This window comes from Ursus maritimus, unplaced genomic scaffold (assembly GCF_017311325.1).
Source record: "Ursus maritimus isolate PB19 unplaced genomic scaffold, ASM1731132v1 scaffold_27, whole genome shotgun sequence".
NCBI lineage: Eukaryota > Metazoa > Chordata > Mammalia > Carnivora > Ursidae > Ursus > Ursus maritimus.
In genome coordinates, this window is record NW_024425230.1 from 21,619,143 (window position 1) to 21,644,181 (window position 25,039).

General features: G+C 49.7%; 1 protein-coding gene across 2 annotated transcripts in view; it reads right to left on the minus strand.

The window, feature by feature from the left end:
- CRTC3 (CREB regulated transcription coactivator 3) overlaps positions 1–25,039 on the minus strand; it is an 85,577-nt gene that overhangs the window by 12,116 nt on the left and 48,422 nt on the right. For both annotated transcript variants that reach the window (XM_008687796.2, XM_008687795.2), the window contains exons 3-9: positions 18,958–19,019; positions 17,498–17,560; positions 15,367–15,467; positions 9,308–9,343; positions 7,533–7,618; positions 5,812–5,861; positions 462–679 (exon numbers count right to left, since the gene is read on the minus strand). In XM_008687796.2, coding sequence (XP_008686018.1) covers positions 462–679; positions 5,812–5,861; positions 7,533–7,618; positions 9,308–9,343; positions 15,367–15,467; positions 17,498–17,560; positions 18,958–19,019 — 616 coding nt within the window. The remainder of the gene's footprint in view (positions 1–461; positions 680–5,811; positions 5,862–7,532; positions 7,619–9,307; positions 9,344–15,366; positions 15,468–17,497; positions 17,561–18,957; positions 19,020–25,039) is intronic.

Sequence of the window (25,039 nt, forward strand, 5' to 3'; positions counted from 1 at the left end):
GGAGTATAAAATATTTTCATCATATCCAGTATAAATGTTCTAAAATTCAAAATATTCTCTTCTGAAATCCAGTGGGAAATCAGAGGGTTCTGGAGAGACAGCTGTAATGATAAACCATCATCATATGTTGATAAGAGCCACTAACATTGTTCAGTGAACACAGAATGGAATGGACACTTTTTTCTTGACTCTTGCATCTTACTCTCCAAGTCCCAGGACACCTGGGCTGGTGAAGACAATAAAGAAGGAGGTCTAGCAGAGCGTTCTAGAGCTCATCGAAGCCAGCAGAAACAGACCACCAAAGTGAAATGTCAGCAAGGTCAAGAGCTCTAAGAACAGGTATGTAGCTGTCTCTAACTCAGATGCAATCATTCTCATTCAACGATTCACTGGGGACCACCTATGACTGAGCCACGAGCGTACATATGTGGGCACATCATCACTGAGTGGGGGACACTTACCAGAAGAGCTTCTTATGCCCAGGTGAGTCATAGCAGCCGGCAGGTTGCCCACACTATTCCCCACACTCATACTACCAAAGACGTGGTCACTGGTGTCCAATGAGGCTGGCACGGGCGCGGAGTAGTGGAGGTTGGTTAGATCTGGCAATGACCCCCCAGTGTTCAGGGTCCCCAGAAAGGGTGAGAGGCCTATGTTTTGACCGTTGTGTGGAAAAGCACTGAAAAAAAGAAAGAGAAAGTGTTACTTTCTAAAGTGCATTTGGTTGCTGGGGTATTGAGCAGACTCGTCAAAGGCAGTGGGTATCAAACATCCAAGTCCTTATGTAGGCTTGGAGTCTCCCTCGTTCTGAGAGCTCGCATCCTTGGCTTACCCTCTCTGAAGGGCAACCGCCTTAATGTTAATTCAGACTAAGGATGTCATCTACGCCTACTGTGCAGAAATATTTTCCAAGACCAGTCAGACGATGGGTGTAAAAGTTTTTTGAAAAGTACATAATTTTACCCTATATTTGGGAGGCACGGCTTTATATTCGTATGCTTTTTGCTACGTTTGAAAAGTATCTTTCCCACAAAAAAAAAAGTCTCTCTGCATTGAGCAGATACCTTCCAAGATATATTTAGTTACAGCTTTCATCAATTTTAAAGTGAGAAAAAGATGTTAGCATTCACTTATCCGCTGTGTGCCGGGCACTGGGCTGAGTGCTGGCGGTACAAAGACCAAGGAGCTGAGTGTGTGGGTTCGCAGTCAGGCCCAGCCCTGACATCTGTAGGCCTGGAGCAAGAGTACGCGTGGAGGCCCACATACCATCTGTTCAAACGTCTAAGTTACGAACCAAATTAACAAACCCTTTAATGAACCATGTTCTATGTTTCTGTCCTGACAACTCATACCTCCATAAGAGCCTGCAAGGCCAGATTCAAATTTGGACTCCTCCGGCTCCTGGAAGTTCCGCACTGGGACACATGGAAGGTGGCCACGGTCCTCAGTCTGCCACCATCTCTTCCCACCCCAGCCTGCTCCTCACCACAGGGCCCCCGTGCAGCTACCCCAGCCTACAGGCCAAGCCCTGGCCACACTCCACATTCCCCTGCAACCCCTCAGGCAGATGGTGTGTTCCCCGACGGCCCCCTGGACTCCAGACTCCATGGGAGCGGGGTCTCTATAAAGTGTGGGGCTCTGGGAGGGGCCGCCTAGCCCGGGTCTGAGGGCACGGCTCTTGCAGTTCACGGGCAGGCAGGAGAGACAGAGTGGTGGTAAAGCAAGCACTTGCAATGTGGAAGGAGGCATGCGGGGCCAGGGCTGATGGGGGTGGGATGACCATTAGGGACAAGAGACGCTGGGAACACAGAAGCACGAGTTGTCAATGTCAGGATGGGCTGGGAAGGAATGCTTTACCAAGCACGTTCCCTCACGCCTCAGGGAAGCAGCCTGGAGTGGCCAGGGTGTCAGGGCCGAGCCAGGAAGGGGCGGGTAGCAGCAGATGAGGTAGGAGGGGAGCAAAGTGAACAAGGGTAAGATGACGTGCTGTTCTGAAGAGTGCGGATCAGGGACTGTGGGAGGTAGGTAGCCCTGTGTAAGCTGTAGAATGACACTTCAAAAATGCCACTGTGGTCATGGTGTGGAAGACGGCGTAAGGGAGCAGAGAGTGAGGCAGCGATGGCCCAGGTCTGACCCAGGGAGAGAGCAGGGAGGCTGAAGAGGAGGAGAACAGCTGGAGGAAGCTGGCTGGAGGAGCAGGGGGAGGGTAACGGATTCCGCTGAGGACGCTGCTGTCCACACAGCACCTCCCAGGGACCAGCCACGGGCATCGGGGGCCTCAAGAAACTCAAACAAGGCAGGGAGGCAGGCACATGACACAAGTCTGTAGTCCTGGGACAGAGCCTGGTGGCCTGAGGTGTGGAGGGGCTAACCAGCTGGCTGAAGGGCACCCCTGGGGGTCCCCTGTGCTGAGTTCGAAGACTCAGAGGGTCTAGGTGGGAAGAGCACTTCAGGCAGAGTTCACGGCATGGGCAAAGCAGGGAAGTGTGAAACCACACAGCAGGGCCGAGGAATTGAGATACAGCAGGAAATATGGCAGGAAGGTGGGACTGGACAGGTAGGCAGAGAGCGCACGAGGATAAGACTGACAAGAAGCCGGTGGAAGGCTGGAAGGGGGGAAAGACATAATCCTTCCGAGGACACCGTGGCTAATAGATGGGGGAGGGAAGACTGGCATAAGGAGCAGAGCCTGCAGAGCCTGGGGGCAGAGACGTGAGTGGTGGCTGGTGCTGCTTGGTAGTGAAAGGAGACATGGTGAGAGGGTGGGGGTGGGGTCGAGACCCTGAAGGCGGTGCTGGAGAAGGACTCCTGACTTCCCGGCTTGGGCACCCTGGCCTAGGGACACCGAAGTGCATGAGCCGACGCGGATGCGGGTGGGCGCTATGCGGATGATAACGAGTCCTGTCTCAGACACTGAGTTTCCACAGTACAAGATGATGCGGAATAGAGACGTCTCTTAAGGACAGTTCCCTTGGAACAGTGTGGGTGGAGGCCAAGCCCCAGTGGGCTGCGGAGTGGACAAACAGTAAGGGAAGACTTAAGAGTAAATACTCTTTCAAGTGTGGCTAAGAATTCTGGAAACGAGCAGGAAGGAAGTAACTAAGAGTAACTAAAAGGGAATGCAGGGCTAAGGAAGGACTTTTTCTATGCAGACTTCTTAATAAGTACATTTAAATATTTTATTTATTTATTTGCCAGAGAGAGAGAGAGTGTGTGTGTGTGTGCACAAGTAGGGGGAGTGGTAGGCAGAGGGAGAAGCAGGCTCCCTGCTCAGCAAGGAGCCCGATGTGGGGTTCGATCCCAGGACCCCGGGATCACAACCTGAGCCAAAGGCAGACTCTTAACTGACTTGAGCCACCCAGGCGTCCCTCCTTAACAAGTACATTTAAACGCAGTGAGAAAACCTAGTAGAGCAGGCAAGGCTGAATACCCATGGGAGGGAAGGACAGGCAGGAGGGAGAGGCCTCAGAATGGCCAATGCAGACAAGGGCCAGGGGGTGGGTAAGGCGGTCATCCTGGGCCAGAACACCTGTGTCTCTGGGACGAGGAAGACTGAATGGCGAGGGGAATCAGGGGCAGGAGCGAAGCAGAGTCTTCCTTCCTGGTGGCCTCTCTTTTCCCGGTAGAGGTAGGGGGACTGGCAGAACTGTGCAGGCGTGGGGGGGACATGGGGAAGAAGGAAAGGTGTTCAATTTGATGGATGAGGAAGAAAGATTTTGGTGGTAGAAAAACTGAATGTGGTACCTTGTCTTTCCGACTGGCTGGATGTAGGGGATCGGTTATAGGGTTAAAGGTCAAGGACCAGGAAACTGAACTTGAGAACCCAGAGCTGCTCACACTGACAGTGGACCCACTCTCTGACTAATGGGCGGCAGGTGGGAATGAAGGCAGAGGGAGGAATCAGGTCATTGGTGACATTCAAAGAAGTTTCTTTACGGCTGAGAGAAATACAAGTTACAACTTTCCAAATATACCTACAACCTGCCGGAGTCCTCTCTTGAAACTGATAGGAGGCAGGTAACGCTATCCAGGATTCAAAACCCTCTGACGATTCCAACCTTACTTCACGTCTGGTGCAAGCGACAGCAGCCTCTTTACTCTCCAGGCATGCTCCTGCCTCGGAGTCTCCATCCTTGCTGTTCCCTCTGCCTGGAGCCCTTTTCCCCTTCACTTCCTTCCACGTTCTGGTCACATAGCATCTTATCAAGAAAGCGCTTGCCTATCTTCCTGTGCTTTCTTTCTCTTCATTGTGCTTACCAACACACAACATCGTTGCTTAACTGTCCCTGCCTGTCTCTCTCCGCTAGAGAATTAGCTCTAAAAGCAGGGATCTGACCTGCTTTGTTCATGGCTCTACCCAGCACCCGGAATTAGGGGGTCAATAAATACCTGAATGGAACTCTACCTCTAACATAAGAGCAAGAAAACAACACTCGTTATATGAGAAACACCTGCTTTAAAGCTCTGGTGGGGGAAGAGGGGGAAGAATATTCCAAAATATCGCGGCCCCATTTTGGAACGCAGGCCTTCAGAGCACTGATCACTTGACTATCAAGGTTCTTGGGGAACATCTTCGCCCTCTCTGTGGGGACACCCCGCACGCCTAGGTGTGCGCTCTCCCATCCGGGTATGCGTCCTGGAGGGCTTTTTGACTTTTGAAGAGAAGTCCCCATCTCAGCTCAGCGGACTCTTAATCACAGGAGTTTATGTTTAGCCAAAAAAGGGAAAGTAGGGAACGCCCTGAACGCACTGCTGTCAAAGACTCGCAGAATGCTTTGTTGGGGAAATAATATTTTTCAGGACGGCCTGAAGTAGATTTACTGCATCCACAGACTCTCCGAAGTGTGTGCTGGTCCTCAGGCAGATCGTGCCAGGGTCCCAATTTTCAAGCCACATTATTCTGGCCCCGGAAGGAGCTGCTGCTTCAGAGCTGGTTTTGGTTCAAGCGGCAGCAGAGCCCTGAGCGCGCCGTGGAACCCGGCCTTGGGCACGCAGCTCCCTCAGGTCCCCAGGGGTCTGTCCTCTCCGAACACCCGTGGGAGAAAGTTCTTCCAGGCAGCCACGGCGCAGGAGCAGTAGCTCCTCCCCGGCGAGCACCGCCGTGCAACCCCGAAACCGATCCCCCTGAGCAGCGGGAGCGACGCCCTTGGACGTGGGGCTCCTCATCCGGCCTTCGGGCCAGTCTCCTCACACGCGTCTGCATTCCCGTGGCCACCATGCCCGCTTCTGCAGGCCGCCTGCGGTCTTCCAGGGAGCACAGCCGTGCACGACTAAGCGCGCTAAGTACGGGCTTCATGGCACTCTTTTTATATTTGCAAATCTTCTTTTACTCACCTTCTGTGGATTTTTAAAAACTGCGGTAAAAGACACCTCACGAGATGTTTATCCCGTGTGAGTATACGGTTCGGTGGCAGGAGGTACGTTTGGAGACATGCTGTCAATTGGCGTCTGGCCGGGAAGCTTCCCTGACTAACGTGGCCACACGCGCGGGGCCGGGGGCTCCTCTGGGCCCCGCGGGCTCCTGCCTCTGCTTCCAGGGCTGAGCTGTGTGATCCCCGACGCTGGGCTGTGCTATTCTCATGCGTATCTAGGGCAGTTTTACTTGCTGGGGCCGTTATGTAATTTAATTACTTTAAACAAATGAAATACGAGTACCAAAGGGAGCTGTTTTTATGAACATTCCGTTGACTTCCAAGTTACACATAACGAGTGAAGTTTTCAGAGTTTCGGGACAAAGTCATAAGACTTTCCTTTGGGAAAACCTTTGGAACAGTCCGTCTCTGAGCCTCGAACAGGAAGAACATTACTTACTTGCCGCCTCCAACGTCACAGGATCGAGGGCGCCCTGACAGGGACTGAATCTGGGGAGAGACACAGAAACCTGGGCTTACTCACTGTAAATCAAATTCAAGTTTTTTAAAAGTGTCTTTGTAGAAGTGTCTTGGGGCTCCGGTCAGCGCACGTGAGAGCCAGCGCGGGTAAGGAGCACCTACAGACACAGCAGCCGTTTCCGTTCAGACTAGACCTCTCCTGGCACAGGGCAGGCATAACGTTACTGAGTTTTCTGCCTTGTAATTCATCTTCTAGATGAATATTATTTCCTTCAAAAAGGCCAATATTTTATAGAGAGAGTTTTTAAATAAACATTACTTTTCCCATTGGCCTAAGAGGAAAAAAAAACAGAAAAACAAAACAGGGTGAAGAAGGAGGAAATTAATGTCAGAAGGAAATACGTATTTCAACTAGAACATAAGTTTTAGCGGGGCAGGGTGTTTTATTCTGTTCATTGTACCATCCCTGCAGCTAGAGCGCCTGGCGACAGGGCTTGATAAACAGATATTGGGAAAAACGAATGTACCATTGACTCGACTCCTCTCCCAGAAATGATTTATGGAGTACTGCAATTCCAAAGAAGTAGGGTGGGCACCTCTTTCCAGAGAGAGCAGTCCTTGGCACCTGGGGAAGAGTGGGTGCCATCGCACCCCTGCCGAAGATAGGGCTGTCCTTGGATAAAAGCCTCCAAAACCACCTTTGCCTCCCATGGCCACAGGGACAGTGTGGCTGTTTCTCCTCTGTTTAGAACGTTAATTTTTTTAAGTTTATTTGTTGAAGTCATCTCTACACCCAACGTGGGGCTCGAGCTGACAACCCCAAGATAATAGTCCCTTGTGCTCTTCCGACTGAGCCAGCCAGGTGCCCTGAAGTACATGCATTTAAAATTATATCTCCCCCTCCCCTCCCCAAAAGATGAAACACCATATACATGTTGCTTTTACAAAAGCAAGTCCACCCTTAATGCTCATGATGCCTTCGACAGCTCTGGCAGAAGAAACTGGACTCCGACCGAGGAACGCTGAACAGGTGGGGAGAGTTAAGGCGCACAAGCAGTTGCGACGGAGCATCACTGAAGGCCGGGACAGATGACCGGTCTTCTTTCAAAGGAATCACAGCTTCCCTCCGGGAAGAAAGGCCAAGCCAGGACCATGGGCTTTGCTCCTTCCACACTGGGTGAGGTTCAGAGAGAGCCGTGGTGGCAGTCGGCTAGCCCAGCCATACATGCGGATACTCAGAGGCTCACAGAAATCATAAAACGGATGACTGACTTACTGACTCCCTGAGGACTTGGGTCAAATACCCTCCATTAAAAAAACAGGTATCTGGTGAACCAGCAACGCACAGAGGCTGGTGACGGGGAGAAGGTTTGGCCCTAAAACAGAAAAATCGGCCTATGACTGGTCACCAGGCTCCTGAGCTTTTAGGAACATGAATGAGGACTGAAGGTCGGATAGGTTCTTCTGAATGAGTAAATCCACACGAAAATTTTAAGTCAAGAGATCACTGTACTAATTCATCAGCACAACTGTGGTCAGTTTCATTTAAACCATAATTTCCTAATACATTCTTCCATCTCTGTCCCCTGACAGCCTCGCTTCCTTTTTTTTCAGCTCTTCGTATTTCCCCCACTGCAGGATTCTACAACGGCCTCACAAGAGTAAACGTTCAGGGGTAATGAACACAGATCGCTCCCCTACCTCCTTGGTCTCCCACAGCTGTTTTGGCAGTGGCTTGGGAACGTTTAACAGATTCTCTTCTTTCAATGGGCCCGGGAAAGACACCACTAGGGGGAAAAAAAGCATATTCACTGTGTTTAGAAGGCAGCCATCCCACCCTCAGCCACATTATCTTTGCAAAAAAAATGACTTCTAGGACACATATGTATTGACCATGTACTAGAGGAGGGGCTCGAGCATGTCTGTGGGGACCCCACAGAGGAGGAAGATATGGATTCGGCACAGGACTGCAAGGAGTAGCGAGGGGTGGCCCGTGAGAAGCAAGGGTGCCAGGCTGCTGCAGTGTAGACAGGGAAGAGTCCGTGTGGGCCTCTGCAGCCGGGCGCCGAGCGAAGGCCTTTGGAGGCACAGGAAAAGGGCATTCCTGAGATGGAGAGATAAGAAGAAAAGGCCTAGAAGCGAGGAGACGGTGGGCAACTACGGAGTCGAGCTGCTCTTCAGCGGAGCGTGGCCTAAGTAAAGGAGTGGCAGGTGTAAAGTTTAGAAGGTCGAGGCCAGATCGGCGGCCCGGAGAGCTTGGCAAGGACAGCATGGAAACCAATGGGATAGGGAGGGACCACAGTGGCCCAGGAGGGATCAAATGAGGAGAGTCAAGAGAAGAGGAACGCCAGAGGGAGGACAGGGCGGCCGTGAGGCTGCTTCATGATGGGCTGGGAGCGGGGGGTGGACAGGAACAGAGAACCTAGAGGGCCTGAGGCAGAGCCGCTGGACGGCCAGCTCTGCACCGAGGGACCATTCCGGGGTTTTCTGCGTTATCGTTCTAAGTCTGGCTAGGTGAAACGGGGATCACGCCATCTGATGTCAGGAAGGGGATGCGTCACAAGAGATACTGGTGGCTGCTCGGAACTACAGATGCTGGTAGGTCTCGGTGATGGCCATGGCTGCCCCGTCTTAGCCCCACACAGGACAGTCCGCATACTCAAGGATAACAGACCCTGGAAAGAAGTCATTTGAAACAGAGACCAAAGTTGCGGAGCAGATTCTGAGATGCAATGCTCTTTACTGGGCGTCATGAAGACGGCCGCAGTGTCTGCTCGCATAGTCTGGGTTGCCCCAGCCCTCCCAGGTGTCTCTCTTAATCCTGGTCTTCAAGCCACTCTCTTTTGAAGAGCTTATTTGGTCAAGTTAAATTTCAGGTTATAAAGATTCAGAGAAAGAAAACAGTGCCTGGTGCCGAGTGAATAAAAGAACCGTGTCACTCTCTCAGTTGTCAGGGGCTTTGAGTGTCATCTCGGCAGATCTCCAACATCAACGGCTTTATGAAACTCAGTATCTCCTGCAAGATCTGCAATTTCATTTTGCGATCAATTTGCCTTTTCCTCGCATTGTTTACTTACGTGTGTCAATTACTGACTTGCAAAACTTTCTAAGTTTTGTCTCTAAGAAGAGACAGACAGCTGAGAAGGAAAGGGTCTTGGGATAACTAATGGTTTGAGTGACCGATCATTCATATTTTCATGTGGTTACAACTTTTGCTTCCCTGCACAACCTTGTGACCACGGGACTGTGGGGACTTGGATGACAAGGAGCCTTTGTGATCTAAGTACATGGTTCCTCTCCTGTGCCCTTGATTATGGCTAGCCTGGATTTTATACAGCCTCTCAGAAAAGCAAACCGATCAGCTGCCATCGGCACTTGGGGAAGTCCTGAAAACAGGAGTAGGAAGGAGGGTGAGGGGAGGCTGGAGACACGGGTCAGCGTCTCGCTCAGCGCCAGTAGGTGTAAGCAGTTCATACCTTCCCCGTGTACCTCGTTCTCACCATCACAGAAACCTGGTGGGAAAGAAAAAAAAACCTTTTATGTGGTGCTTTCAATTTTATTTATCCAAGAATTAGTGACTCTTTCTGATTTGAAATAGAATTGTGAAAATTCCAAGGCGATTTTGGTTCACCGATGTTCATCCAAGGTGCATTAGCGTTTCTACTAAACTTAAAATAGGTATGGCCTATTTAAATCTAAAGTTGGCCTTTCTACTTTCCCTTTAAAATGATCTCAGTCTTAATTTTTTTTAACTGCCTCTGTCCTGAAAGAACAATGTACAAAGTCTGAGAACCCCTATTCAAATCACAAAATAAAGAAATACAGATCAAAACTCTTGCAAGTTGGTGGGAGGGCAGGTAACTCCAAAAGTCCACAGAACTGTTTCACATGTACCATGCATGTCTAGAGGGACATACAGCAAGTCCCATGCTGTATGTTGTTATATATATTGCTTGCAAATAGTCAAGTTATTTTCAAAAGAAATTTATCTGCAGTCTCCGTCAATTCAAATAGTGTGTATGATAGCTATTCGCAAAGTTTTAAACATTTGACTTGGAATAAATTCTGGCTGAATCAAATATTTTTAATCCATAAAACATATTGCAGATGACAAAGTATAGTATTTTCTGTTGCTCTAAGCTAAAACCCATGAATTATGCCAAGAATTTGATATGTGACCATCCTCCTTGGAGCCATCAAATATACTAATGAGTTTTCAGTATAAAATCAAGACAAGGTTTTAAGCTCTGAGCCTTTAAATATACTTAAATGCTTACTTAAAGTTTAGATAAGTTTTTGGAGACGCGCAGTCTACCAGTTAACCTGACGAGCCTCCACAGCTTCAACACAATGTCTAACGATCACTTGTTCAACATGCATTCATCCAGCTCCTGCACTGAGGGAGTGCTAGACATGGCCAGCTGGTAGAGCACAGGTGAGAAGTGGGAACGCGGAAGCAAATTCTCTAAAACAGGTAGAAGACAGACGATTCCGGTGAAGCCCCAGGGCAGGGGCAACACTGAGAATCCCCAGGTGCACCAACAGGTTGACAAATAAAGCACCCTCATAAAGACAGAACTTCTCTCAGCCGTGGGAACAGAACTCAAGTTAGTAATTTAAGACTTCATTTTAGTGCACGAAAAGACTTGGGTAAGCCTGTTAGAATGCAGCTTTGTGGGACTAAGCCTCAAAGACTGATTCAGCAGGTGTGAGAATGGGCCCAGGAATCTGTTTTTTTAATTTTATTTTATTTATTTCAGAGAGAGAGAGAAAGCACACGAGAGGGGGGAAGGTCAGAGGGAGAAGCAAACTCCCTGCTGACTCGATCCCAGAACCCTGGGATCATGACCTGAGCTGAAGGCAGACGCTTAACTGACTGAGCCACCCAGGCGCTCCCGAAATTTAACAATCACCTCTGAGGACTGTCCACAGGCCGTCCTTGGCCCACTTTCTGAGGGACCTGGGCAAGGCTAGAGCTTAATCCTGATTTGACATATCCAAAGAAAGCAAGGTGAGGGCTGCCTGGCCGGCTCAGTGGGAAGACCATACCACTTTTGATCTTCTTATTGTGAGTTCAAGCACCATATTGGATGAAGAAATTACTTTAAAATCTTAAGGGGCGCCTGGGTGGCTCAGTCGGTTAAGTGTTTCACTCTTGATCTCGGTTCAGGTCATGAGTTCAAGCCCCATGTTGGGCTCCATACCCAGTGTGGAGCCCACTTAATAAAAATAAATAAAATAAACTCTTCAAACAAACAAACAAACAAACAAACAAAGCAAGATGAGCAGAACATCAGAAAATGAGGTGCAGAGACGAACGGTGAATCTCTACAATTGGCACTGTCAGAAGGAGGGGAGAGAAACTTCTGATTCATCTTTTGGCTTCCTTGGGGCCCTCATCTTGGGAAGGGGCTGGGAACTTGGCCACTCTGATGACTAAACAGCGATTATCCCATTACAAATAATCAACTAAGCTTCATTCAGCAATCTGCTGTGGTTTGTTGCAACATCTGTTCATCACCAAGACCCCAAACACCCTGCGCTCCCTTAGTAAGGCCGACCTGGCCCTGGAACACGAGGACCCGGCTGAGGGCTATCCGAGAAAACTGGGTAGCAAGCAGACACCCCTCCCCCCACTTTCCTGTTAGTGCCACCTCCTCTCCCTCAGACTGACACAGAAGGAGGGCTTCATGGAGAAGGTGGCACCTGAGCTAGGCCCTGAAGGATAATGACGAGGATGATAATAAGAGCCAGCATTATGGTTCATGTACTACGGGCAAGGTTCACAGCACTGTGAGACTGTCTGTGTTGTCCTCACAGCAGCCCTGAGGCAGGTACTGTCAGCACCCCCAAGATCGCACCGCAAGCAAGTTCTGGGACTAGAACTCTGGCCTGTGTGCCTCCAGAAAGTCCAGCTGCTGTAGCTGGAGGGATGTGGATGCTGGGGAGCGAGAATTAAGGGGATGCCCCAGTGCAAAGACGGGAGGAGAGCGAAGGGGAGGCGAGACCGAGTGTGTCCGGCAGGGGCAAGAATGGTTGTCTGGCTGGAGCACAAGGTGGGAGGCATGGCAGGTGAGGCTGGACTGAAACAGTCTGCAGGGAACTCGGCAGGACGCAGGGAACAGGAGCGACAGGATTAGAGCTGAGCTCTAAGAGAGTGTTCTAGCAGCGGGGTGCGAGATGGATGGAGAGGAGAAGGCCCACAGGCAGGGAAACAACGTGGGAAACCTGACGGCTAGTCCAGGCAAGAAGGAGGTGGGGCTGGGGCGTGAGGACAGGAAAGAGGCCACTCTGAGGCTCGCTGCGGGACAGGAGGGCCAGGACTTGGCTGCCGAACGGTGTAAGGGCTGTGGGAATGTGGGTGATTACAGACAAAGGGCTCCCAGGTTTAGCGATCACGTAAGCGGAAGAACAGTGGCAGTGATAACTGTTATGTTGGTGTTGAGCTAATGCAGAACCAACATATCCAAGCCTGGCTTTTTATTACAGGATAACAAAATACCGTAGGATACAACTAGAAATAAAGTGTTAAAACTAGAAAGGGAACGCTTTGTGACTGGACATCTGGAAATAGAGGAAACTCACTCACATCAGTCCCACAGGGCTAAGGGACGGCCGCGGCCAAGGCTGCATCTGTGTTCCGGGCACCCTGGAGGCCTGAGAGCCGCTGAGCGCTGACCTCCTGAGTGCAACACAGACCCCGTGCCCTCTGCCCGCTCCCATGCCTGACGGATCTAACCTCCTAGCACCGGCTGGGTTTGCAGAGCAGGGGTGCTGCAGGTGGGTCCCTTCACAACAAGCCTCTGGGGCTTCAGCCTCCCCATGCGGGCACTCTTGCCACCTGGGTGATGCTTTTTGCCCCTCTTTAGATCTGGGATGCTTGTGCCCTCCCCCTCTCCATCCTCTACGTACAATTCTTAATCAAACAGGTCACAGCATCACAGAGGTCCAAGACATGCCTCTTTCCTGGGGGAGGAGCTCGGGGCTACGGTTCCCAAAGCGGGTACAACGCAGCTTCTATCTATAGCTATGGGTGCAGAGAAGCTATGGGTCCCACACTCTTCAGTCCTGAGCTCTTTGGAAAGGACAGGGACCACTCCAGCCCCCACCTCCACGACCACGTGGGAGCGGAGCGCAGTTAGGGGAGAGTAGCCCCGAGCCGGGTCACAGGGAGCCCTTACGCTCGGCCGGCAGTGCGCACGTGAAATGGCAAACTACATCTGCTGCCAGGGGGACCTGGTCATTGCTTCTCTTCAGATTCTGGATAATGAAATGAGGAGAGGGAAACTAAAAATCTTGTCTGGTTGTATAAGCTTATTTCTGTCATTTACATGACCACTTACCACTGACGCCTAATTGTCATGCAACTCAGTAACCATTGTGAAAATTACTAAGCACGAACAGACTAACGGCTTTATTCTCTGGGGACACACACTCCTACTCTTGGATGTACCAGTTTATTGCTCATGTGGTTAAGTAAGAGCAGATGCTCCCTTATCATCGCCCGCAAACAGACAGACAGACAGTGGGAACACAGAGGCTGCATCCTTGAGCTCAGGAAGGGTTCCCAGGGATCGAGCAGTTACTCTTACTTCTGCTACAGAGCCTGAATCCTGGGCTTCAATTGTATTTTCCCATCACTTTTTAAATCTTTACTTTATTTGGTTGGTTCTATAATAAATACCTTTTTGCAAAGCTAGCTGATTATTTTTAAAATCCAAAAGGAAAGAAAATGAAAAACTTTTAATGAATTACAGGGGGAAAATACACAAAACTATTTAAAATAGCTCCCACCAACAAATATAATTCTCCAGAAATAATCCCCATCCTTGGAGACTTGAATAATATTTTAAACACACTGGCTTTCCCATGTAAACACGTCCATATTTGGCCGTGTTTCTGAGTTGTGCTGTACGTGCACAGTAAGCGCGCGCCAGCAGGCCCGCAGCTCGGACGCTGAAGCTGGAGGCCCGCCCGCCCTCCACGCCTCTCAGGCGCTGCGGCCCCACGATCTCCCGCCGCTGGCTTGACAAGGAGTGACCACCTCGATTCTCAAGTCAACCCAGGAATTCTGCTCCCGGATTTCTTTCTTTCTCTGTCTGCCAGCAGCAATGCTGACAGAGTTCTGCCTGATTCCTCCTCACTCACCCCTTCGGACATTTCTCCCCTCAGGGGCTACGTGGCCCCTGGCGTAAATACCTCACCCAGTTAATCCCTTTCTGCACTTTTTCTCTCTGCATGCAGGCCTGGAAGGCTCTTTATTTAAATCACCTACCATTGCCTTCTGTTCTCTAGGCCTCAGGCCCTTTGTGCAGAAGCATAAACTTTGCAGGGAAGATGAGAGAAATGAAGGAACGGCAGAGGCAGAAAGGCAGCTCTTATCCGGGGCTCCAGGGTCAAAACCCATCCACCTGGTTCCCTCCCAGTCCAGGGAGACCAGGTGTCGCTGTACTTACCGCTACCCCCCGGATCACAGTCTTGGCCTTTCTGGCCTTTGCTTACATGCTCCCATCTCTGCCTCTCCTGGAGCTAAACGAGCGCATCTCCCCACAGACCCCGCTTCTCTAAGCAGTGAGCGGCGGGCTCCTGTCCAGTTCCCACATTCCTGCCAGCCTGATGCTCCCATTCTCATGGGTGACAACATGGCTAGATGGCCCAGCCCGACTCTAAGATCTCACACTTGAAATGTAAGGGAATGTTTAGGCAAAGTCAGTCATCTATGAATCACACCAAGGGAACAAATACAGCAACAGTTATTACTAAATCCCACCCCTACTATGTGCAAGGAAATAAGACCTTGAACATTCTCCGAACAGAGGCTATTTAACGTTCAAATGGTCTGACAAATAAAGAAAACCAGAAAGGCTGGGATTATCCTGACCAAGACTTATTTATTCCCCTGTTTTAAGACCAAACACCTGCTCTAAGTGTTTGTGGACAAGAGTCAATCTGCATATGAAACAGGTAATTCAAGACCACTGTTCCTACTAGGTTATCACCCCCAGAAGGAAGGCAGGCTTGGAGTACGTCTTTGTGAACCAGGTTCGGTTCCTGGCAGGTGAGATGTCAGCACCCAGAGTGTATTCTAGCAAGAGCTCTGTGCCCGCAAGCCAGTGTGTGATTTCCCCATCACCGAGGTGCTGGGCACCGTGCTGGAGGTAAGACCATTAAGATGTTGACTTCAAGAAATCTACACTGAGCAGAGGGAGAGAAGGCAGAAGGCAGTCAAGTGGCACAGGTGCCAAGATAGGTGTGAGCCCAGAGGAACCCTGGGATGTTACAAGGACACGGGGGTAGTTCTGGGCTGGCAAAGGGAGAAAGGTCAAGGATGGCTCCATGGAAATGACAACAAAGCCAAGGGTGTTGGTCAGGTAGGCTGGGGAAGATCAGAGAGGAAGAGACGGGGACAGGAAGACACATCAAGAGTGGTTCACGTGGCCGACAGAGGTGATGAGGGCCAAATCCTGGAGCTCGAGTCATTCCAAGCAGAATGGGAAAGCACAGACGCTGTTAGCAGTGGGCCTGTGTGTCTTACCCAAGTACGGGGCAGGCCAGGCCGACTGGCCCCCTCCTCCATAGGGGTCCTGGGGCTTGGCGCTCAGAGCACTCGTGTGAAGAGCAGAATCAGAATTGGTCCTAAGGGGAGGAGGAGAGAGTCTGACTGAGAATCCATTTTTCCTTAGAAGAATGCAATATTCTTTGCTGAAAATTACCAACAGGAGAGAAGTCAAACACCCATAAGATGGAGTCTGAACCTACCTGAAGTCCCGCACCTCAATAACACCGCTGAGGATCGCCCACACCCAAAAAGATTTTAATCTGCACCTGTATAGTCTTACACTTTGAAGCTAATGGCACAATGATCTATTTCAACAACGCAGAGCTTAGATTCACCGTGTCCCCTAAGGACCTTCCTGTTCTCCCTTGCAACTCAGATGACAGCTGGGACCAGCGCATTCTCTGCCCCAGATTCTCTCCATCTGAGAATAAGTCCTCCTGCATGAAGGGTCACCTACAGTAGTGGCTCAGGGAGCACGCAAGGTCGAGACGACTTTGAAAATAATACTAAATGTTCTTTGCCCTTCGCGCTCATTCTCTTATGAGCACAGCAGAGTTTCCAGCAGTGACGCTGTGAAGTCACCGCAGATGGAATGCATAAACAGGGAATGCAGCTATCTTCAAGAGATTCGTACAAGGCACAACAATGCCACTCTTCTCAGTAAATTCTTGTTTTAGAAAATATAACTACTTCCTAAAGGAAGGTATCTTTTATGTTGACATGTGATGAGTTTATTATTGCTGTTCTTTTGTTTTTAAATTAGTAAGTATCTTTCATAAATCTCTCAATTTCATTTCCAGGATCAATAGATAAACATCAACGGACACAACCATATATGCAAACACTCGTTGAGGGCCTCAGTGGTTTTCCAGACCGTAGAGGAGTCCTAAGGCAAAAAGTTTGGGAACCCTTGATCTACAGCAAATTGCGGGAATTCTCCCAGATGGCCTCAGCTCTAAAGGATGACTGTTTACTTTTTCTCATCCAAGGGTCAAACTATCTGCCATAAAAAGAACTCGTGAGGGACTTCAAATTATCTCAAAATGCTTCTCTGTGGTCTGCTTCAGGTGATAGCCTCAGGCGGTCATTGAGCCGTGTGGCCTGACGGGGTGCCGTGGCAGTGCCGTGTTCAGACAAGGGGATGGGGGTTCGGAAGCTGCGTGAGGCCGCAGGAAGAGCACGGACCCTGGGATCAGAAACCCTGGGTTTGGACTCCAGCTCCTTTACAGATGCAAGAGAATATCAGTCAAATGCAGAGAGACAGCTGGGAAAATCTGAACACAGCCTGGGTGTCGGCTAGTATTAAGGAATCACTGTTAATTTTGTTCAGTGTAACAATGGCATTGCAGTTGTGTTTTCTTCAAGAGAGGTTCTTAACCTGTCCTGTTAGAGACATTTACAGGTGCAATAGTCTACCTAGCGGGGGTGGGATGGGAGTAGGGGATGGGGGTAGACGGCAGGGCGCGGATGAGGACCAAAGCTGAAGGGTGCGCACGGGGACATCTGGTAATGCTTTTCTCTTTTGTGTATGTTTTACATTTTGCACTATAAACGGTTTTTAAAAAAAAAAAATCCCAGTCCCATCACATGTTAGCTACGCTGCTTTGGACAAGTCATTTAATCTTTTAAAACAGAAAATAATATTCATTCTTGAAGGATGCTGTCAGGATTGAGAACATTGACCTGCACAGAACGCTCACCGCTGGAGTCCGGCCCAGAGTGATCACGACACGAGCTAACGTCGGCGGAGTGCTAATGCTTCCCCTGTTTCTTACAGATCTTATTTGCTCCTCACAATCACCCCTTGAGAGAGGTATGGTTATCTACCTTCTCCAGATGAGTAAACTGGGGCACAGAGAAGTTATATAATGTACTCAAAGTCACACAGTAAGAGTCAACCCTGTAGTCCCCCTGGGGACTATGTATTCGGTACTGTCTATGCAGACTTTCAATAATGGTGGGAGATTTAGGCTTTTTAAAAATACTTCACATAAACACACGTGACATGAATATGCTCTGGCAACTGGATAATATATAAAGAACATCAGGACAATCAAATCGATGGGTCTTCTTCACATTTCTTTCTACTAGCAATCAACCCAGGTACCTGTTAAGAGCAGATGTCAGCCTGAACCCAGGGTGCTTTTCTTCTTTCCAAGGGTGCTGCTGCCTTTAAAAACCAGAATGACAGAAAAAGTAAAGACATTCGATTCACAGGAGCAAAGGGGAGCCTCGGGCCTGAGTTTGAAAACTGGCTCTTCTACTCACCTGGGGAAAGTCACCTCAAACGCTCCGTGCCTCGTTCATTTTGCTCAACATCGTTAAAATGAGGTCAGACTGAGCGAGCTCTCCGATTCCTATGATTCCTGATTTCCGTGATTAAAAACCACCACAACCCATGAGGGCAGCATTAGCTAGCTGGGCATATACGGAGGTTTGGTTTGGTTTGATCTTAAAAAGGGCAGACAAGCACCTTTGAAATAGTTCAACATCTATAACCGACTCCTTTCTAGGGGATAGGAGGTCTCAGTCCAGATGTGCAAGAAGTCACCGCTCAGCACACACCCCGAGAGTGTGTGCAGGGGGCGCCCTGACAATCCTGGCGGTGAAACCTGTCTTCCCACGGGGACAGCCATGAACAGGAACACGGCCGGCACAGGCGTCCAGTTCACAGAAATGTTACTCTAATGCTCCCAGGGCTCTGGGAAGCTGCAGACATTTTTGTCCTCAGACACAAAATTTCAAAATATCAGTTTGGAGATGTCTTTTTATGACGGAAAATACAATATTGTATTTATCTCACGACCTGGGGTACCGGGATTCTTGAGGGCAGTTGAAAAGCACCAGGAGGCAGAAGCCCGCTGTTCCTCATCTTCATACGGGCTTCCCAGGTCCCGACTATATTATTCCCAGGAAGTGCTCAGTCAGGATTTGCCCAGAGAATGGAGGGACAGTCAACCTCAACATAGAGAGCCCTCTGAGTGTCTCTTTTTTGATATGTACGCTTCCGATGTCTCCTAAGTCTGACTTGGTGATCTAAGAATGATGCCACACGACCAATGGGTACATCAGTCTTGCCAGGTAGTTTTAGGTTCTGTCACCCTCTAGACTCAAAAATAGTCTTTTTTTTTTTTTTGTATATGTCCTCTGTATACAAAAATACTCAGAGACCCTAAATAAAATCCACCGGGCAAATTACAGTTTGAGACGCTTATTAAATCTTTCACTCCTTCTTATGGCTTACTAAGACACCCTGAGCAAAGTGGTTATTTTTCCATGTCTCAAATATATATAAGAATACCGAATCAGGGTATCCCACTGGTAGATGTAGTCCAAGTGTGTTTCATTTGATTTTAAATACGAAGATCTAGATTTTTTAAAATGATTTTTCACCTTAGACTTTCATATCAGCCTATGATTCTACCTGAAAGACCTAAGTTTTCTAAGAGAAAACAACATCCTATGATTTATATCAGAAATTTCTAAAACCATATTCAAAGTAGATAGAGTGAAATCATCAACAAATAACACATGCCCACCATATCTTTTAAAACACAGCTTGCTTACCTTGGCCAACTCTCATCCAGGGGCTGTGAGGAGTAATTGGCTCCGAAAGTACTACCATCAAAGTGAAATTTTTTAATAAAGGAAAAATAAAATTAATGGAAAGTCAAAGCAGAACGAAGAAGCCAGAATTGTGGAAAGTTAAACACCCAAGTTTCTGGTTCTTATCTCTCTCTACACCGACAGCTCTTTCTCCACGGTTTCTCTGATAAACTTCCTTTGGGAAGTCTATTCCTCCCACCAGTGCCCTCTTTGTGTGATTCATGTGGGGTCTTTTTTTTTTTTCTTCTGCCTGCATAGCATCTTTTGTTTTCAAGAACTGCCCCTGCCCTTCATCCCAAACCTGGTAAGGTTTCTGCGTGGGCCCCTCTGTCCCGTGGGATGTACCAGGCTGAGTACTTCCAGTCAAGGTACCTTATGCTCGTGGAAACAGGGATTGGCTCAGGGATGGGCTCATGACTCAAACAAGCCCAAAGAGTGCCTCGGAGGAGAAAAGGAAGTGCCCTCAGTCGGGGTGGTGAGCCTGAGAGTCGTGTAACGCCCTGAAAGAGAAAGTCTGTCCGTGCAGGAAGTCAGCACAGACGTGGCACCGATACAGTCTCAATACTAGCGTACGAACCCCTGATTCTAGCCCTTGGGCTTCCAGTGACATAAGCCAGTGAGCTTCCTTTTCTCAAGCTGAGGATTCCCATTACTTATAACCGAAAGAGAGCTGCATTAGATTTGTGGAGAAATGTGAAGCTCCTTAGGTTGTCAGGGGCTCCGTTTTATAAATTCTGTATTCTTCACAGGGTCCAGCATGCCTTGGAACATACCCAGAGGCACAGAGAAACAGATGTGAGGCTATGCTATCCATGCTGAGGGCAGTAGGGCCGTTTGGTTAATTTAGTTCATTACACCCACAGAATAGTCTTCTTAAAACATTTTATATCATGGGGCGCCTGGGGGGCACAGTCAGTTAAGTGACTGAGTCTTGGGTTTTGGCTCAGGTCATGATCTCAGGGTCTTGAGACGGAGCCCTGTGTCGGGCTCGAGCTCAGTGTGGAGTCTGCGTGGGTTTCTCTCTCCCTCACCCTCTGCCCCAACCCCCGTTCCTTCTCTCTCTCTCTAAAAATAAACAAATCTTAAAGTTCTTTTAATCACAGTACTCTCCTGCTAAAAAATCTTTAATGACGAGGTGCCTGGGTTAGCCAGTTGAGCCAGTTGGTTAAGCATCTGCCTTTGGCTCAGGTCACGATCTCAGTGTCCTGGGACCGAGTCCCCCATTGGGCTCCTTGCTCAGCAGGGAGCCTGCTTCTCCCTCTACCTCTCCCCCCTGCTCGTGCTCTCTCTCAAATAAATGAATAAAATCTTAAAAAAAAAATAAAAAAAGTAAAAAGTAAAAAATCTTTAATGATTCTATATAGAAGCCGTCACCTGCTTGGGCTCAGGAGGGAGGGGAGGGGCCTATCAGGCAGGCCTGGGCTGGGCATCCCAGAATCTGGCACTCGTACAAGGTGGGACTCACGGGTTCCCAATGATCTGTGTGAACGGCCTCCTTTGCGAGGAGAAGCGTTATGATCCCGTTTCACTTTCTGTGTATTTGTTTTGTCCTATCCAGTTAGCTTAGTCCTTCATCTGAATTGGAGTCAATACAGTAGATGAGATGATTTTCAAAAGAGAACCATTTCTTCGACATTGACTGTTACGCTTCACGTAGATGAAGTGCAGACTAGAATATGCCACAGGAGGAGACAAAAGAGGCGAAGGCGGTCATGAAATAAGCAGCCACCCTCTCCCCGAGACGGAGCACTCCAGCATCTTCGCCAACAGAGCCATTAGCGAGGAGGCACTGACTCTCACCACCTGTGATCATCTATCTTTCCCTTTCCTGCAGAGTCTGATGAATCTCCGTCCAGAGGAGAGTAATCTCACGAAGCGGAAAGTTACTGCTTCTCTCGGTACATGGCCATCCTAAGTCCCCATCAGTAGTCCCGCTAACACAACTCGGCGCGCAGGGATAGAACAGTAACAGTAACATCATGATCAAACACCGATTACTTCAATGCTGAGGTTCCAATTAGCGTTTTAGGCTTTCTGATGTATATTAACAACATGAACATGTAGTGATTTCCTGAAATTTCTTTTTTACGGGGGTCTGGCCATGTTGCCCAGGCTGGAGTACAGCAGCTATTGGCAGGAGCGATTCCCCTGCCCACCTGCTCTGCTCCTCCCCAGGCAGGTTCACCCCTCCTTGGGTAACCGGGGGGTCCCTCACAGCTGCAGGTCACCGTGCTGGTGCAGAACTTAGCCTGGACACCCGACCGCGTGGCGCACTAAACCCCAGAACTCCCGAGCTCGAGCTGTACCCCTAGGCGTGCTACCACACCTGGCTGGGATTTTTAATACGACCAGGCTGAGGCATCAAACGTGAAAAGATGTGACCTCTGAGCATTCTTAATTCTCACTGTCACGTCTCACTTACTGAATACTAAAAAACCCAAGAACTGTTGGCATTAAGAGAACCACTAATGTTATTGGTTTACAGTTAAAAATCAATCAAAGGCTGGGGCCCCTAAATGGCTCAAAAGGTTAAGCCTCTGCCTTTGGCTCAGGTCATGATCCCAGGGTCCAGGGATCGAGTCCCCCAATTAGGCTCCCAGCTCAGCGAGAAGTCTGCTTCTCCCTCTCTCTCTGCCTGCTGCTCCCCCTACTTGTGCTCTATCAAGTAAATAAATAAAATATTTTTTAAAAAAAGTCAACCAAAGCGAAACCTAGAAAAGGTTTATTTCTTCCTCTGAAGACTTCAGGAAAGTTCATTTAGGTGGCTTTGACTACTCCACAACACTGGTAGGTCCTATAGAGCCTAAAGATGGGAAACAGCCTTATTTGTAAACCTGAATTTACCATTGAGTCAACAAACATTTTTGGAATGCTTACCAGCTGCCAGCAACCAAACGGAAAAGCAGCTGGCAGCAGGGTTTTTAAAGAGCCAGACCAGCTCCAGGGCCATCCCCTCCTCAGTCAGCATAGGTTAAAGACGTTTCCACCTGCACCGCTCCCCGCCCCCACCCAGTGCACTCCTTTCCAGCTCCTTTGCTCCTCCTCTGCCTCCAATCCTGACGCTCCCTGAGCTCTGCGGCCTCGCAGCCTCCCAGCCCACGTTGCTGGCAAAGGGACCTGTGGGAGAGAAGGGCCACAGATTCGCCGGGTGCCACACTGCGGGGCAGCCCAGGAGGCTGGAGACACTTGGGGAGGCGCGCCCAAGGACACAGAGCCAGGCCCCCCAAGCTCACCTGGGTCAGCCCCGCCCCGGCCTCTGGCTTCAGGCGGCCCTGGGGGCGCAATAACTCACAAACCCAGACCCCCGGCGGCCAACAGTGCGTGGCCTCCAAGTCCGACTTTCCTGCTGCCCCTTCAGCTGCACACCAAAAGTAACTTCAGACCCCACCTGAAAACCACCTCCTCCTCCTCCTCTCTGGCGCCTCTGCCCCTCTTCTAGTCAGTTCGCCCGTACTTCACCGACCGAGATGCTCCCCAAGTGCCTACAGCTTGTAAAGGAAACGCCTCCTCGTGTTCCTGCCTCGGACCACGGACAAAGGGGCGCCCTTACTCCTCCATGCGGGCAGCAGCAGAGGGAAGCTTCTTACTCACTCTTCCCCAAAGGAAGGGGAGTAGCTCTTCTGCTGATAAGACAGGACATCTGTTGGCCCACGTACCGTGGGTGGGGTCACTGAGCCACAGAAGCGCCACAGAGTTCCACCCTGCCTCTTCTCTGTGCCGCCTGGCTCGTGGCTGGAGAGCGTAGCCAGGCTTCTGCTTTTGGCTTCCTGTTCCCATGTGGTAAGTGCACCTGGGGCAGGGCTCAGGCCCGGCCTGCTCCAGGCAGCCTGGCCGCTGGCCATGTTCTCTCCTAGCCTCGGGGACTCTGGGGACTCTGGGTTCTCCGGGGCCAGCGTTTGTGGGGCAGGCCTGTGACCGCCCATGCAGCTGGCGGGGCGAGGGAACTCCGAGTCGGCTTAATAGAACCCGCAGTTCCAGGGTCAGATTTAAGACACAAAGCTGCTCACAGTTTGGTTCCTTCCTAATTTCTCAACCATGTCTTCGCCATCACGCTACTTCCTCTTGTCCTTTCTGCCTCTATGTCCTGACAGGATACATCTTAGTCAAATGTTAGGGAAAGTGTATGAGTGGGCTCCTCTGGAGTGCTCGCATGTGTGAGAACGTCCTCCTGCTTCCCTCAGCACACTAGTGGCAGCTAGGTGGCATGGGGAATTTGGACATCTGACAATGTTCCCCCCAAAACTCTACACCCCAGCCGTTTCCTTGTCCTTCACCATGGAAATCACTGATGGGTATTAGGGGAAAATTGGGTGCTGTGATCAAATAAATTTTGTTAGTCCTGAGTAAAGAGAACGTTTCTAAACCGCAGGGCTTCTGGGAGCCCTAACTTCATCTGTGAAGCTCGGGGTGGGGGTAGGGGGACAGAGAGTAGTGTTTCCTCAAACCTAACAGGCCACGCATGTCAAAGAAACAGTGTTCTATAAAGCAGTGCCCTAAAATTTTCATCTCATCGTATGAAAAGAATCAAAGCAAAGCCTGTTCCAAAGAGGAAAGCCATTCCTAACTTGGGCCGGTCTTAATGCCTGTCTTCACGACCCTTCCCGCTGGCTTCCCAGATGCAATATACTCTCGAAGCTTGCTGGGAAAATAAATCAGAAATTTTCCAGACATTTATTATTTTTCTCTCTTTCTAAAAACACATTTAGAGGAAGGCATTTTCTATGATGCTTCAGTGTGTCCCCTTCTTTCTCAATGTATTATCCACAGGGATAACACTTACGTTAATTGTTCAGAAATCCCACAAGATGGGGTTTGGGACCCGTGTCTGCTGCCCTTGAGGAGTGAGGAGGGCCACTGAAGGCATGAGCGCGTGGGAAAGGGTAGAAGAGCCTGCATTCTGAGTTCTTAAGCCCAGGCCCCAGCCAGGGACCAGGCAGTGACTCTCCTGTGCCCTGAGGGTGGCTCCAGGCCAGAGCCCAGCTGTCGTGGTCTTTGCCTGTGGTGGCCATGCAGGCCGGCAGCAAAGCCCACGGCACTCGCGTCCTCTGAGGCCGTGGCCGCCCACTGCAGGAGGAATCTCCCCTTGCCGGCGCTCTGCTTGCCATGGCTGCCCACTCTGCGAGGAAGCCGGAATATTTATTAAACAATGTTCATTTTATGTGAGACTGTATAATAGGGCTGAACCCTTGTCTAGGCTGGTCTGCCCCTTCTAAAATAACTTCCAAGCCAAGAAACAGCTGTAAGAAGAGAATTTAGAATACATTTTTTCTTTTTGTTCTAACAAGCGTTCAAACCAGTGTTAACACTTGCAAAAGACAGAAGTGGGTAACAGGCGTTAGGAGGTAATAGACATATGTGTGAAAGCAATTTAAGCCAATTATTTCTAAATCAAACGGCCATGAAAGGAAAGATGGAATCTTTCTCCAAGTTCTCCTGAATCTATTAGCATCTTCAACATAAAATCATCCCTCTCCTATATTTCACCGGGAGCTCATGGTCCCTTGATTCTGCAGAAGAGACACGCTGTCCATTAATGGACAGGCTTAAGCTCAAGAGGCTTTTTTGAACCAGTCCCTGGGCCCCAGCAACCTGCTTTTCGCTGTTGCTCTCACAAGGTGACCCGTACATGGGTCAAGTTACACCCTATGATAAATCACCTGGAAGGAGACAGAGTCCCCTGAACACATGGTGTAGTCACTCCTTCTGAGACTCTGCCTGGAACATTCCCTCTCCAGCTATCTTCCTCTCTCTGTACCACTTACCACTATGTACGGTCATTTGCCTTAATCATTTTTTTACCTGTCTGCCGTCTGTCGCCTCCCCCAGACTGTAAATTCATGAAGGCAGGGACATGTCTTATTCACCACTGAGTCTCTGTGCTTAGAACAGTACTGGTACAGGGGCACCTGGGTGGCTCGGGCAGTTGACCGAGTGTCTGTCTTAGGCTCAAGTCATGATCTCGGGGTCCTGGGATCGAGCCCCGTGTCGGGCTCCCCGCTCAGCGGGGGAGTCTGCTTCTCCCTCTGCCGCTCCCCGCTTGTGC